The sequence below is a fragment of the Protopterus annectens genome, chromosome 4.part1, assembly GCF_019279795.1.
Source record: "Protopterus annectens isolate FY-2018-M chromosome 4.part1, PAN1.0, whole genome shotgun sequence".
Lineage (NCBI taxonomy): Eukaryota > Metazoa > Chordata > Ceratodontiformes > Protopteridae > Protopterus > Protopterus annectens.
Genome location: NC_056734.1, coordinates 626,152,934 through 626,169,835, shown reverse-complemented (window position 1 = coordinate 626,169,835; position 16,902 = coordinate 626,152,934). Strand labels below are relative to the sequence as shown.

The following is a 16,902-nucleotide window of genomic DNA, read 5'->3' as shown; positions in this document are numbered from 1 at the left end:
GGCTTCAAGGAATTCAAATCTATCCTTACTTGGACGACTGCCTGATTCTGGCTCAAGAACAGGAAGACCTTCTACAGCATCTGGAACATGTCATAGCAGTGCTAAGATGCCTAGGGTATTCTGTGAACGAAATAAAGTCCAGTCTAGTACCCTCTCAAGACATGTGCTTTCTGGGTGTGAGACTGAATACAGCAGCCCAGATGGCCTTTTTAACCCCGGACAAACAAAAGAGTCTATCACTTTACTTCCATCAACTATCTCATCAGTCCGTGCTGACTGCAAGGACAGTCCTTCAAGCATTAGGGTTCATGGCATCTTGTATTCTGGTGCTTCCCAATGCCAAACTGCATATGAGGAAGCTACAATGGTATCTCAAAATGTATGGACACAGCACTGCCAGGATTTGGACACTGTCATTCAAATAATACCTTGCCTTCAAAAGAATTTATGTGGTGGGCTCAGGAATGTCACCTAAACAAGGGACTCTCTGTGACCCGGCCAGAGGCGAGTCAGATTTTAACGACAGATGCCTCGGACATTGCTTGGGGAGCTCATCTAAATGGAAAGTGGATACAAGACAAGTGGCCTGCCAGACTACAGCATCTACATATCAACATGAAGGAGATGTTAGCAGTCCAGTTTGCATTAATGGCTTTCAAGGAGTTACTTCTTCCAGGGCAGGTGTTGATTCTAACAGACAACACAACTGTCATGTGGTACATCAACAAGCAAGGGGAACACATTCTTATCCTCTATGCAGGCAAGCAATGATTTTATGGGAGACTGCGCTAAGCTTGCAACTAACTCTTCAGGCAAGGTTTCTGCCGAGCACAGAACTCTTTAGCAGATGTGTTAAGCAGACAAATCATGGATCCCCACGAGTGGAAACTGGATCTTCATGTATTTCAAAAATTGACAGTGTCATGGGGAACTCCAGACATAGATCTGTTCGCTTCTCCACTAAACCACCAGCTGCCACAGTATTGCACAAAGGGGTTTCATCACACAGCTTGGAAAGTGGATGCTCTGTCTTTCAGTTGGAAAAACCTTCATGTGTATGCCTTTCCTCCTCTGCCTCTTCTTCCAAAGGTACTATTAAAGGTCAGACAAGACAGGCCAAGGATGATTTTGATAGCTCCAGATTGGCCTCGGCAACACTGGTACCCACTACTACGGAGTCTGGTAAGGAAGCCTCCATGGCCTTTACCTCTGATTCCTCATCTGTTATCTCAGAAGGATGGTCATCTGCTCAATGTCAAGCTTCACTCTCTTCATCTAACAGCCTGGCATCTTCTGTGTTGAAACACAGCAGGTCTCAACTTCCTCAACAAGTTTTAAATGTGATTATGGAAGCTAGAAGACCTAGTACAAGGAAAGTGTACGCAGAAAAATGGAAGAGATTTTTATTTTGGAGTACAGCAAAGAATTTGCAGGTTTCTGAGCCTAATTTGAGTGTGGCTCTTCAATACCTTACTGAGTTATTGGACAAAGGTTTGTCCTTCTCTTCCATTAAGATTCATGCTGCAGCAATTTCAGCTCACTATGATTGTGACCCACCATTGTTTTCGCATCCTTTGTTCAAGCAGTTTCTTAGAGGGGCAAAGAATATAAGACCCCCGTGAGCTCCTACTCCTGCTTGGGATCTCAATTTTGTGTTGGAAAAACTTACTCTACAACCTTTTGAGCCTCGGCTACTGCTGAATTGAAATACTTGTCATGGAAGACTGCTTTTCTGTTGGCTATTACTTCTGCAAGAAGGGTGTCTGAGTTGCAGGCCCTTATGGCAGTAGAGCCATTTTGATTTTCCATAAGGATAGGGTATCATTACGCACTAATCCTTCCTTTATGCCTAAGGTGGTTTCTAGTGTGGCTTTAAACCAAACTATTCATTTGCCTACTTTTTATGCAGACCCCCAAAATAAAGGGGAAAAGATTTTGCACACTTTAGATGTACACAGGCAATTGCGTTATTATTTAAGCAGGACTAAGGATTTTAGGCAGTCTCAGCAGTTGTTTGTTTCTTTTGCTTTGAATTCACAGGGCAAGCCTGTGTCAAAACAAACTATTTCTAGGTGGATTGGCTTTTGTATTGCATTTTGTTATTCCCATCATGGCAAGGAGATTCCAGCTGGGATTAGGCCTCATTCCACTAGGGCTACTGCCACTTCAACAGCATTTCTAAGGGGGGTGGCAACTAAGGATATTTTGGAAGCAGCTACTTGGAGTTCTGTGCATACTTTCTCTAAGCATTATCACCTTCCTATCTACTCTAAGTCTAGGGCTGGTTTTGCCACAGCTGTTTTGCAAGGCATGTTGTCAGCTCCTGCTTCTTTATGATTTGCCAGCCTCCCTTACCTCTGCTTTGGGATTCTACCCAATAGTAAGGACTGCAGCAATGGGGAACGAAGAACATAGTACAGTTTTGTACCTACCATAAATGTAGATGTTCGAGGATCCCATTGCTGCAGTCCAATTTACCCTCCCTCCTTCCCCTCTGTGTTTAGGGGTGATTGTGTAGGTGAGGTTACATGCTTATATTTTTTGTATATATTTTTGTATATATTGTACATATTTTTGGTGCAGGTATTTTGGGCCTTGTCTTTTTAGGGTCTTCTGACATCTGGGGCAAGAAAAGACTGAGGATATGACGTCGGTCATGCGCATTAGTACCCTGACGTACTGACGTCAGTCTAATGCGCCCTGACCGACGTCAGCCTTATACTCTGGTATTCGGGCCGACTGGATGCGGACTATACCCTATAGTAAGGACTGCAGCAATGGGATCCTCGAACATCTACATTTATGGTAGGTACAAAACTGTACTTTAGCATGCACACAGATGTTACAGCCTGCGGTACTTGCATGTGTGTTCATGTTCCTGCACACGACCATTGAAAGCTATTGTGAGAGCATAACTTGGTAGAGTCAAGTCCACATTCAGACTCATCTGCATATCATGCATATTTCTTTCCATTTGGTAGCCAGTGTTGCATTGTATTGGACCCCCCCCCCCCCACACACACACACACACACACACAGGTTAGGCAAGCTGAAATTGGCCACACACTCACATCCTCCCCTGCCTGGCCCCCTGTAACCCCAGATTCATCTCTGGTTATCTGGGTCATGGTCAGTGTTTCATTCCTCTACACAACAGAGCCACTGAAAAAGAACATCTTGATCTTTCTTTGTATGGTTAAGAGACCGCTGAAGAGAATAGGGTGTCAGGTTAAGTACTGGATACTGAATTAGTAGAGACTTCCATGCGTGACAGTGGTGAGTATCCCTGAAATGGTTGTTACTGTAATGTAGTCGTGCCATCTCCGCAACACTTTTCTAATTCATGTCAGAAGCTTATGATGCAAAATATATTTCCTTATAACTCTTGTTTTATGACTTAAGTACTTGATTTTAAATTCCATAATGCTTGTGTTCTAGGGAGTAGCAGTGCTGGGTATTGCTCTCATAGCAATGGGTGAAGAAATTGGCTCAGAAATGGCTTTGCGAACATTTGGGCATCTGGTGAGTACTATAATGGCATATTGTATTCATTACCTTTATTTGCAAATATCAGAACTGCTGGTTTTAATGCGCTCAGCCTGAATAGCTAGTATTTGCTTGTGTGAATGTATGAAATATGTACATTTTTTTGTGTAATACGTACTTTCCACGTCTAACATTTGTTGACTGACTTCCCAGTGGCTGATCTCTTTTTCATGTGTTACATATAATCAAGAGTGGAGTGCATCACATGCGTGGTCACTGCATGTACTGAACTAAGTATAATACATGTATTCTTCGTGTGTTTGAACAATGCAATTAGCAGAGTGTTACAGAATGCTTTAAAATACTTGTAGAAAGCATTTTCTTAATGGAATAGCTGACTAATTAAAAAAAGATTTATTTATGGGTATATTACATGTGAACTTGCAAAGTCAGACTGCAGTTGTACTTTAATGAGCCACCCTATGTTGTAAAATCACAAATGAAACAAAATCCAGTCGACCTCCAGATTGTTAAAACCAAGTTAAAGGATAGTAATATGAGAAAGAAAGAAAATGTTACATAGCATGTGTATTGACTATAGACAGGTAGACAGCACATATTCCAGCAGAAGGATAACTCCTTTAACAAGACTTAAATTCCAGCATTATTGCCTTAATCCCACAACAAACTGGCAAAATAACTGAAACAGATAAAACCAGGAACTGGAGCAAATGACAGTCGAAAAAAGGTCTGAACAAAGGTTTAATCCAAGTGTTTTAAGCGCTTTTCGTCAGCCTCAGTAGCTGACTCCTTCAGAAACAAATCCAGTCATTAAAACAATTACTTATATATACACCTGCATTAATAATCAATTAAATCATCCATTTAATAACATTAACTCTTTGTAGCATGTTGAGTGAGTAGAAGTAGTAAGCAAAAGCACACATTACAAAGTTAACCTAAGACACCCACATTTTAAAACAGCAAAAAGTGAATAATAAGATAGAAAAATGGTATAATAACAAATATTAATAACAAGTAGCTAACACTATTTAATAAAAGTGTATACACCTATAAAAATTTAAATATATACATAAAATGTGTACCTACTATTGTAAACAAACCATGTTGTTCTTTGTTTACCTCTTGAGGCTATTTAGTTTCAAAACACTAATAGAGCAGGAGTCATTAAGTCCTGGAACATTGTAAGCATTTAGCCTGACCTGCCATGCTAATTCTAATTCCTCTAGTTTGAGGGGTCTCGGACCTCCCCTGCGGTCTGTTTTTACTTGGTCAATTACTAAAAATTTGAAAGAATGGTCTTTGTAACAGGCAATGTGTTTTGCTAGGGCATTTTCTGGTTTACATTTCTTTATGGCATATTGGTGTTCGTAAATTCTGTCATGTAGTCTTCTCTCTGTTTTCCCAATGTAGAAGGCTGCACAGAATGAACACCTTGCCAAATATGTAACAAAGGTGGAATTACAGTTGTATTCTGTAAATCAGAAAATGCCCTAGCAAAACACATTACCTGTTACAAAGACCATTCTTTCAAATTTTTAATAATTGACCAAGTAAAAATAGACAGCAGGGGAGGTCCGAGACCCCTCAAACTAGAGGAATTAGAATTAGCATGACTAAGCTAAGTACCCAGTTGGGGATCCTTTTTTCTTGCTCTAACCGATGTCAGAAAAAGTTAACAATTGTCTCGCCTGTGGAAAGCAAGTACCACGCCGAGACTTCCATTCTTACTGCGTCACCTGTTTAGGCCCAGACCATGACATCTCCTGCTCTCGCTTTTATGCTTTGTTCAATGCCAGAACTATACGATGTTCTTAGTGTTTCACTGTTGCAGTCATCACATTTGGGTTATCTGCCTGCAGGTAGCCCTCAGCCGGCCTGAATACCAGATTCTTGTATTCCTGCGTCGGATGCGGTCTCTTCTTCCATGACGTAAGGTCATCAGGGGTATAAAACATGCAGCTGATGCCGTTACATCAGTCTTTTTTGCCATGCGGTGCCCGAAGCAGAAGCAGTTTGCAAGTGCCAGTCGGCCGACTCCTGAAATTTTTGTTTTCGAGTTTCAGAACCGAAGTCTTCAAAAAAAAGTTACCCCTTTCGTGATCTTTTTTTCTTACTCCAACCGATGTCAGGAAAAGTTAACTATTATCTTACCTGTGGAAAGCAAATACCTCCTAAAGATTTTAATTTGTACTGCATTCCCTGCTTAGGCCCAGACCACAGCGTCCCTTGCTGTCGGTTTTGTGCCTTGTTCAACCCCTGAACTATTCGTCGTTGGGCTATATTTGCAACAAATTATTTTGGTACTCTGTATCCGTACTCCGAAATGGCTTCGGTAAGCCTTCCATCTACCGATCTTCCAAAAACCGTAAGGATAAAGACAGAGACAGACTGCATAGGTCCAAAACAGCAGACTGCGCTTCCGTTAAGCTAGTCGCCAGTCCGCCAGTACTCAGTGAGGCGCTTTTGCAGCCGTGAAACCCGCTACTTCAGATTCGCAGGCCTCTACTGAGACCCATTTGGAATCCAGTATGCTGAGAGATGCTTCTTCGACTATGGAACTTGTGGCTGTCTCTACCTTGGATGAGTCCAGAGCCACTGTGCAGGCACCGGCTTCTGAGGGTGTAGTCAGGCCTACAGACTTGCATTTCAAACCGATGCCATCTTCTTCATCCAGGCTTAAAACTCACACCACACCTAGAAAACCGACATCCAAACCGCATGCTCAGGCCCATGTGCCTAAAAAACAAATGCTTAGAATGGCTGAAGACCTTATTACCTTAATTAGAGGAAGCCAGCCTTCCCCCTCTGAGAGACCTAGAACTGATTTTCCTTGTGATTCTTCTGATCAGGAATCTGATATTTCTGATGTTCATTGTGCATACAGCTGCAGTCATAATAGATGGGTTCTCCTGCCGTCAGGCGGGTCCTCGGTCGGCTGAATTCCAAAGTCTAGGTCCGGCGTCGGTTGTCGTCGCTTCTTCCCTGACGTCAGTGCCATTTTCTTCAGTCTTTCTTGCCGCGCGGTGCCCGAAGCAGAAGCAGTTCGCAAGTGCCGGTCGGCCAGCTCCTGAGATTACGAAAATTTGGAAACCAAAGTCTTCTTAAAAGCTAAGTACCCCGTTGGGGAAACTTTTCTTGCCTCAGACCGATGTCAGACAAAGTTAATAATTGTATTTCTTGTGGGAAGCAAATACCGCTTAAGGATTTCCATTCCCTCTCTATACCTTGTTTAGGCCGTGACCACAACATCTCGGTCTGTCGCTTTTGTGCTACATTCAACAAACGCACTATTAAGCGTTGGGCGGAGTTCGCCCAGCATTATTTTGGGAAAGCATTTAACTATACTATGTCGTCGGATACTCCGACTCCGGTTTTGTCTAAAAAATGCAAAGACAAGGACTGACATACGAGGTCCGCGGCCTCTACCGACACCACACCAAAGCCGACTACACGTGGTCCGGTTCTCAGCGAGGCGCCTATGCAGCCCCTGACTACCGAAGACCTGTCTTTGATGGTGTCTCCTGTGCCCGAGGTCGCAGGCTCCTCGGCCCACACCCCGACTACAGATACCGAAGCCACTCTTGACATTGAAACTCAATGTGGACAGGTCCACCTCCACTCAAGGTGTCTTCAGACCTTCCTCTTCTTTCTCCATCAAGACTTTCACAAAGTCTAAAGCAACCATGCACTCTAAGAGACCAGCTACACAGGGCCCATCTCCAGGCCCCATGCCTAAGAAACAGATGCTTAAAATGGCTGAGGATTTAATTACTCTTATCAGAGGTTCTCAGCCCCCTCCGGACAAAAGGCCTAGAGTGGAGGAAGATTCCCGCTCCTCTGATCAGGGCTTCATTATTTCAGAGCACTCTGATGATCAGGAACATTCTTACTCCCCTTTTGAAGACTCTGATGCAGAGGAGTCCATCCCTTCTGTATCCCCCCCTGAGGATTACTCATTTGGGGAAACTTTGCATACCTTAAGGGAACACTTCCACTGGGAAGGCCAGGATTATTCAGATTCCAAGAAAAGGCTCAGGGAATTTATTTTGCTTCCTCAGCACAGGCCTCTAGCTATACCTCCTGTCTTGGACATCCTAGATGATGTTTTCTCGGAGGCCTGCCTTAACCCGGACTCTCTACTTCCAGCTCCAGTTAAGCCTGACAGGTACTACAGGGTCCCTGACTCACACCAATTTCTATACAAAAGCCATGCTGCTGACCCAGAAACCATCTCACAGGGCCCCAAGGGAGTTAAGGCCTCCATTGCTAAAAATCCATTGCCTTCCGAGAGAGATTCCAGATCCTTAGAAAGGTGGGGAAAAAAGGTATATACCTCGGCTACCTTATCCATGAGGGCCTTAAATTGTTAGTTTCATATGCTAAAGTATCAACAGTTTTTGTTATCACAATTGAAAAGTAAAATGTCACAGCCTGAACAACCAGACTTGAAGGAGTTGCAGGATTTGATGCATAGTGCAGAACAAGTGGGTAAGCATACCTTACAATGTGGTTTTGATGCTCTAGAGACCTCAAGTAGAGCTGCTGTTACAGGATTAGTCATACGTAGGCATGCCTGGCTCAAGGAACAAGCCTTGCCTGATCATGTCAAAGCTAAATTACTAGATGCCCCTCTTCAAAAGGATGTACTATTTGGTGCTAATGCTGAGGAGGTATTAAGGAAAATGGAGGAAAAGGCTAAATCAATGCAAACAGTGAAAGAATTTCTACAGGTTCAACCCCCACGTTTTAGTAGAAATTGGCCTTCCAAAAACTGGTCCTTTCCTGCCACAGACAGACCCCAAAGAGGCAGATACAGGCGCCCGAGGGGCAGAGGACAATCCCAAGGATCGTATAGAGGCAGACAATGGCAAGCTCCTACACAAAGAGGTGGTGAGGACAACTCGTAATCTTTCAGAAAGCAAACCCAATGACTTTCCCCTTTGCATAAAAGACAAAAAGTAGCCAGCCAAACTGTTGATTAATATACCAAATGAACCAGGAAGCCAGGAATCCAGGACACCATAAAAATATTAGAACAAAAGTCCGTGTGTGATAGCCAGTAGTTTAAACAAAAGTCCATTTATTGTGAACAAAGGTTTAAGCGCTTTCATCTCATCTCATAACAACATTAAATCTATTTAAAAACTCATAAATGAATTCATCATACACTATTGAATTAAATCAGTAGTGTATGATGAATTCATTTATGAGTTTTTAAATAGATTTAATGTTGTTATTTATATCTTTTGTACCAATATTTATTAAGTATTTATTAAATATATTAATTCGATCAGTTTAAGACACAATATTCATATAAATTTTTAATTATTTCTTGCCAAATGTACCAACTTGTATGCATTTAATACATTTGGGTTGAGATATATTTTAAGTTTTAAGTTTTCATTTGTAGGGTTATGTTTGTTTAAAAAGTTTTTAATTGAAGGTGTGATGTCATTCATTAAGGATTTATATAAGGTGTAATTAAAAGTAATTCATTGTTTCTGATGAAGTCTCTACAATGAGATGAAAGCGCTTAAACCTTTGTTCACAATAAATGGACTTTTGTTTAAACTACTGGCTATCACACACGGACTTTTGTTCTAATATTTTTATGTTTTCCCCTTTGCATACCAACCAGGTCTCAAATGGCAGCCCCCTTAGGAGGAAAGCTGGCATTATTTTCAAAAAATTGGCATATTGTCACAAAGGACAAATGGATCCTGGATATTATAAACAGAGACTGCAAGTTCCATTTTCACACCCTTCCAAAAATGAGAGGCATGCCAAACCTGCCACACAATCAAAGGGCAGAGGCACAAAGGCAAATTACAGATCTCATAAACATGAAAGCTGTTCAAGAGGTACCTACGCACGAACAAGGTCAAGGTTTTTATTCCAGGCTATTTCTGGTGCCAAGGATGGGAAAAGATTGGAGACCTGTTTTGGATCTATCCATCCTAAACACATTTCTACTCGTACCAAAATTCAAGATGCTCACTCTACAGCAATTTCTTCCCATGCTGGGCAAGGAGTCTTGGCTGGTAACATTGGACCTCAAGGAGGCATACCTGCATGTCCCAATCAGACAAAATTGCAGAAGGTACCTCCGATTTCTTGCAGGTTCAACCCATTATCAATTCTCTGCATTGCCCTTTGGCTTATCTACTGCGCCCAGAGTATTCACAAAATGCCTGGCATCAGTAATTGCCTACTGCAGACTTCAAAGGATACAAATATATCCCTATTTGGACTACTGCCTGATCCAAGTGGACAGCAAGCACATTCTTCTGAAACATCTGGTTTATGTAATATGTTATTGAACTCTCTGGGATACACAGTCAACAAAAAGAAATCAAGGCTAATACCCTCTCGGGAGATAATTTTCCTGGGTGCCAATTTGGACACCAACACCCAGATGGCCTACCTCACGCCAGAGAAGCAGGGGCAACTAATTCAATACTTCAGAACACTAGCAAATTGCACCAGGCTGACTGCAATGAAAATCCTGCAGGCTCTGGGATTCATGGCATCTTGCATCTTACTAATCCCATGTGCAAAGCTGCATATGAGGAAACTACAATGGTACCAGAAAAACATATGGTCTCAACACAGCCACAGTTTGAAAACAATAATACCACTAATTCCATGTCTGCAAAAGGAATTTCTGTGGTGGGCTCAAGCATGTCAAACAAACACAGGTCTTCCATTCAGCAAGCCTCAAGCAAATCAAGTCATCACAACAGACACCTCGGACTACGCCTGGGGGGCGCACATGACAGATCGGTGCATTCAGGGCAAATGGTCCCAAAAAGAAAAGCACCTTCACATCAACCAAAAAGAAATGCTAGCAGTAATAAATGCAATTATAGCTTTCAAGGACCTTCTACAACCAGGTCAACTATTGATAAGAACGGACAACACCACAGTTGTGGTACATAAGCAGGGAGGAACACATTCTTACCCCCTATGCAGACTGGCCATGTCACTTTGAAACATGGCCATGGACTTACAAATGGAACTGCAAGCACACTACTTGCCAGGCAAGGAAAACACGCTGGCAGACAACCTAAGCAGGAATATGACAGATCCACACGAATGGAAGTTGCATCCAAAAGTTTTTACAGAAATAATCCAAGAATGGGGAAGGCCAGACATAGATCTCTTTGCCTCCCACAAAAATCATCAATTGACAAAATTCTGCTCAAGGATCTTCCATCCAAAGGCCTGGAGAGTGGACACTCTCTCTTTCAGTTGGACATCAATGACAGTTTATGCCTTCCCACCTCTTCCTCTGCTGCCCAAAGTTCTATTGAAGACCAGAGCAGACAGACCAAATATGATCCTCATTGCTCCGGACTGGCCAAGGCAACACTGGTTCCCACTTCTGAGGAGCCTGACTCATTCCCCACCATGGACCCTGCCTCTAATGCCTCTTCTTCTGACTCAGCACAGCTTCAAAACTCTTCACAGTCAGCTAAAAACACTCAATCTAGCCGCATGGAAGATTCCTTAGCATCACAGCAGGCCCTACTCTCCAAGGAGGTGCAGGATGTCATTTTGGAGGCCAGAAGGCCATCAACTAGAAAAGCTTACTCCGCAAAATGGAAACGTTTTTGTGTCTGGAATGAGAAAAAGAGCCAGGACCCTGGAAAACTGAATTTACCTCAAATACTACGATATTTGGCTGAACTGCTAAGCAGTGGACTTTCTTTCTCCTCCATCAAAATCCATGCCTCAGCCATTTCTGCAGAATACAACACTGATCCACCTTTATTCTCTCACCCTCTCTTAAGACAGTTCCTCAGAGGGGCTAAGAATTTAAGACCTCCAAGGAAACAACCAATACCTGCTTGGGATCTTAATTTCATTCTGGAAAGACTGACCTTTCCTCCTTTTTAGCAAGCTGCCTCATCAGATTTGCAATATTTGTCCTGAAAAACAGCTTTCCTTCTGGCTATCTCCTCAGCTCGTAGAGTTTCAGAACTACAGGCTCTCATGGCTGTCCAGCCTTTTATCATCTTCCATCAGGACAGAGTTTCCTTACGAACCAACCCGTCCTTTATGCCTAAAGTGGTATCCAGGGTAGCTTTAAATCAGGCCATACATTTACCTACTTTTTATCCTAATCCTCAAAACAAAGGGGAGAGATTACTACATTCCTTGGACATCCACAGACAACTGCGTTATTATTTGGACAGAACAAAGCCTTTCAGAAAATCAGAGCAGCTCTTTGTGGCCTATGCGGTAGGAGCTCAAGGAAAGCCAATTTCCAAACAGACAATCTCTAAATGGATAGCCCACTGCATACGCTTTTGCTATTCCTTTCATGGCAAAACTGTACCTACAGGCATTAGATCTCATTCCACCAGGGCCACAGCCACCTCTGCAGCCTTCCTCAGAGGAGTTCCTACCAAGGATATTTTGGAAGCAGCCACTTGGAGTTCTGTGCATACCTTCTCCAAGCACTACAACCTACCTTTATACTCCAAATCTAGAGCAGGCTTTGCCACTGCAGTCTTGCAGGGCATTTTGGCTCCTCCTAGTTCCACCTAGTGCCTACCACCCCTTACTTAGCTTTGGGATTCTACCCATCTGTTATGACTGCAGCTGTATGCACGATGAACATAGTACAGTTTTGTACCTACCATAAATGTAGATGTTCGAGTGCTAATACAGCTGCAGTCTAGGTTTCCCTCCCTCCTTCCCCTCTAGGGGTATTCTTTTATGGTGTATTTGCTTGCCACTACTGTTTTTTGATTATATTGTATTGCATTATTACATAATTTTATGTATTGCCTTCCTTCTGGGGGCACCTGACATCTGGGGCAAGAAAAACTGAAGAAAATGGCATCGGCTGGTTCTTTTATACCCCTGTCGCACTGACGTCAGGGAAGAAGCGACGACAACCGATGCCGGACCTAGACTTTGGAATTCGGCTGACCGAGGACCCGCCTGACGGCAGGAGAACCCATCTGTTATGACTGCAGCTGTATTAGCACTCGAACATCTACATTTATGGTAGGTACAAAACTGTACTTTTCTTCTGATTTACACAGGATTTGCCCTTATCTACCTATGAGGATTCTGATGCAGAGGATTCCATTCCCTCTGCTTCCCCTCCAGAAGATTTTTCTTTTGGTGAAACCTTGCACACACTTAGGGAGCATTTCTGCTGGGAAAGCCAGGATTACTCTGACTCCAAAAAGAGGCTTGGAGAATTCTTGCTCCTTCCTCAACACAGGCCTTTAGCTCTATCCCTCCTGTCTCGGACATTGTAGATGATGTCTTCTTGGAATCTAGCCTTTCCCCAGACACTTTACCTCCAGTTTCCAGAAAACCTGACCGGTATTAGAGTACCTGACTCTCACAAGTTCCTCTTCAAGAATCGTACTGTGGATCCAGAGACCATTTCCCAAGGACCAAAGGGCATTAAGGCTACTGCTGCCAAAAATCCTACCCCTTCTGATAGAGATTCTAGAGCCTTCGACAGATGGGGTAAGAAGGTATACACTTCTGCTACTTTGGCCATTAGGGCTTTAAGTTGCCAGTTTCATATATTAAAGTACCAGCAGCATATTATGGGAATTCTTAAACAGAAAATGATCTTGATTCCTGACTGTGCTGAACACAGAGTTACAGGATTTAATGCATTCTGCTGAACAAGTTGGTAAACATACTTTGCAATGTGGTTTTGACTCTTTAGAAGCACCTTGCAGGGCTGCTGTCACTCGGTCTGTACTTAGAAAGCATGCTTGGCTTAAGGAGCAAAACTTGCCAGATCATGTTAAAGCTAAATTGCTGGATGCACACTTAAACCAAGACCGCCTGTTTGGCAACAAAGCAGAAGTCCTCAAAAAGATGGAGGAATAAGCTAAATCTATGCAAACTGTTAACATTTCCTGCAAGTACAGCCTCCCAGATTTAGTAGGCATTGGCCTTCAAAGAATTGGTCCTTTCAAGTCTCTTCCAGGCCTTCATTCCAAACCCAGGAACAGCAGACCACCTAGGTTACAGTCTCAGGCTACGCACAGGCCCAAGCAGTGGGGGGCTCCCACTTCCAAGGCAGGGAGTAGTAAGACACCCCCCTACGGAAAAATGGCACAATGACTTAATCTTAACCCTTCCAAGCCCTGCTCAACTGCCTGCTCCCTTAGGAGGAAAGCTTGCCATGCATGTAAAAAACTAGGAGCACATTACTCAGAACAAATGGGTTTTCAGTATTGTTTCCCAAGGATACAGATTCCATTTCCACACCCTACCAACCCCAAACGGTTGGCCAGACCTACCCCCAAATCAGGGAGCAGAGGCCCACCAGCAGGTTTTCTCTCTTCTAAGTATCAGGGCTTTTCAACCTGTCCCAGCAGAAGAAAGGGGACAAGGTTTTTATTCAAGAATTTTCCTGGTATCCAGAAAAGATGGCTCCTGGCATCCTGTTCTGGACCTCTCTATTCTAAACACCGTTTTGGTAATCCCAAAATTCAAAATGCTAACACTTCAACAGCTCCTATGCTAGGCAAAGATGCCTGGTTGGCATCCTTAGACTTAAAGGAAGCTTACCTGCACATTTCAATAAGGGAATCTTGCAGGAAATACCTATGCTTCAGGGCAGGCTCCATGCACTATCAGTTCTCTGCACTTCCCTTTGGCGTATCTACTGCTCCCAGGGTATTCACAAAGTGTCCAGCTCCAGCCATTGCATTTTGCAGGCAGAGAAAAATTCAAATATACCCATACTTGGACGATTGTCTGATTCAGGCAGAAAGCCAGGACTTGCTATTAAAACACCTGGCATTCGTAAAAAAACTTTTAACCTCTCTGGGGTACACCATAAACAAAAAGAAATCTCACCTAGTACCCTGCCAACAGATTGTATTCCTGGGAGCAAGCTTTAACACAACTTCCCAGATGGCTTTCCTCCCTCCAGAGAAACAAGTTTATTTGAAAACCTACTTCAAACTATTGGCCACAAAGACCCAGCTGTCTGCAAGCCCTGGGGTTCATGGCCTTTTGCATTCTACTAATTCCATATGCAAGACTGCATATGAGGAAACTGCAATGGTATCTAAAAATCCTATGGTGTCAACATTCTCAGGACCTTGGAATCAATGATTCCTATCATTACTTGTATAAAGACAGAGTTCCTTTGGTGGGCAGAGGCCTGCTACCACAACAAAGGGGCTCCCTTTCACTCTACCCCCTGCCACCCAAACCCTAACAACAGACTCATCAGACCATGCATGGGGGGCTCACTTGGCAGGGCAGTGCATTCAGGGCAAATAGAACCTGAGACAGATGCACCTGCATATCACCCGAAAAGAAATGTTAGCTGTACAGAATTCCCTGACAGCCTTCAAAGACCGCATTCTTCCAGGGCAATTATTGGTAAAGACAGACAACACCACAGTTATGTGGTACATAAACAAGCAGGGGGGAACCCACTCATGCTCTCTCTGCAGACTAGCCATGGCTCTATGGAACACAGCCTTGAGCTACCAAGTGCACCTGCAAGCTCAATTCCTGCCAGGCAAGCTAAATTCACTGGCAGACGACCTAAGCAGAAATCTCATGGACCCACACGAATGGAAACTGGAACCAAAAATATTCAACCTCTTGAGGAACAAATGGGGGACTCCAGAGGGGGACCTGTTTGCCTCCACTCAGAACTACCATTTGGACAAATTCTGCACAAGCACTTCCCGCAGTCAAGCCTGGAAAGTGGATGCCCTGTCCTTTACTTGGGAAAGCCACTCACTTTGTCTTTCCCCCTCTGCCTCTTCTCTCAAAGGTACTGCAAAAGATAAAACAGGACAAGCCAAGGACAATACTGATTGCACCAGACTGGCCACGCCAGCACTGGTACCCCCTCTTGCGCAGTATGACAGTACTGGAGCCATGGCACCTGCCTCAGATCCCTACCTTACTGTCCCAGCAGGGGGGCCAGATTCTGCACCCTCAGCTTCAAACCCTGAGCCTTGCAGCCTGGCTAATTCCTTGAGCTCTCCAATAGCATCCCTCAGTAAGCAGGTGCTAGATGTCATTCTGGATGCAAGGAGGCCTAGTACTAGAAAATCCTATGCTGAAAAGTGGAAAAGATACTGTTCCTGGAGCCAGACTCAGAGGATGGGCACAGCGTTGCCCATCTTACTTCCTATTCTTCAGTACTTAACAGAAATGCTCCACAAGGGCCTATCCTTCTTGTCAATTAAAATTCATGCCTCTGCCATTTCAGCACATTATAATACTGAGCCACCCCTCTTTTCTCGCCCCCCCCTGCTAAAGCAATTCCTTAGAGGGGCCAAAAATTTAAGACCTTCCCAGGAGAGCCCCTACTCCAACCTGGGACCTTAACTTTGTATTGGAAAAACTCACTCTCCCTCCCTTTGAGCCAGCTGTAACTGCAAAGTTGAAATTCCTTTCTTGGAAAACAGCCTTCCTTCTGGCCATCACTTCAGCAAGAAGAGTGTCTGAATTACAGGCCTTCATGGCAGTGGAACCCTTCATTATCTTCCATGCAGACAGGGTTTCCCTCAGGACCAAGCCTTCCTTTATGCCCAAGGTGGTGTCTAGTGTGGCCGTAAATCAGTCCATTCATTTGCCTACTTTTTCCCCTAATCCACAAACAAAGGAAAACGAATACTGCACACTCTGGACGTGCACAGACAACTTAGATTTTATTTGGACAGGACTAAGCCTCTCAGAAAATCTGAACAGCTGCTAGTTGGCTTTTCTGTAGGGGCAGGGGGGATGGCTATTTCAAAGCAAACCATTTCTAAATGGATAGCCCATTGCATTCATTTCTCCTATAAGCACCATGAAAGTCTTACCCCACAAGGGGGTAAGATCACATTCCACCAGGGCTGCATCTACCTCGACAGCCTTTCTCAGAGGAGTCCCTACCAAGGGCATCCTAGAAGCTGCTACCTGGAGCTCTGTACATACCTTCACCAAGCATTACCACATGCCTTTTTTAAATCCAGAGCTGGTTTTGCCACTACAGTCTTGCAGTGCGTAATAGCTGGCCCTGATGCTCTCTACCTTCCTCCTCCCTTCCTTAGCTTTGGGAATCAACCCAAATGTGATGACTGCAACAGTGAAACACGAAGAACATAGTACAGTTGTGTACACTTACCATAAATGTAGGTGTTCGGTTCTATTCACTGTTGCAGTCCTGGTTACCCTCCCTCCAGCCTCCTGACTTCTCTTGGCTCTACCTTTCCTTCTTGTTTGTTGTATTTAAGTTTTCTGGTATATTTTCCGTTTGATGGAGGTGTACCATAACATATAATTGCTTCCCATTGTGGGGGCACCTGACATCTGGGGCAAGAAAAACTGATGTAATGGCGACGGCTGCATGTTTTATACCCCTGACGACCTGACGTCATAGAAGAAGAG

The 16,902-nt window shown here is 43.7% G+C and overlaps 1 protein-coding gene across 1 annotated transcript in view; it reads left to right on the top strand.

Annotated features, from left to right (window-relative positions):
* PSMD2 (proteasome 26S subunit ubiquitin receptor, non-ATPase 2) overlaps positions 1-16,902 on the top strand; it is a 1,781,804-nt gene that overhangs the window by 1,081,191 nt on the left and 683,711 nt on the right. The window contains exon 16 of the mRNA XM_044070442.1: positions 3,439-3,522. Coding sequence (XP_043926377.1) covers positions 3,439-3,522 — 84 coding nt within the window. The remainder of the gene's footprint in view (positions 1-3,438; positions 3,523-16,902) is intronic.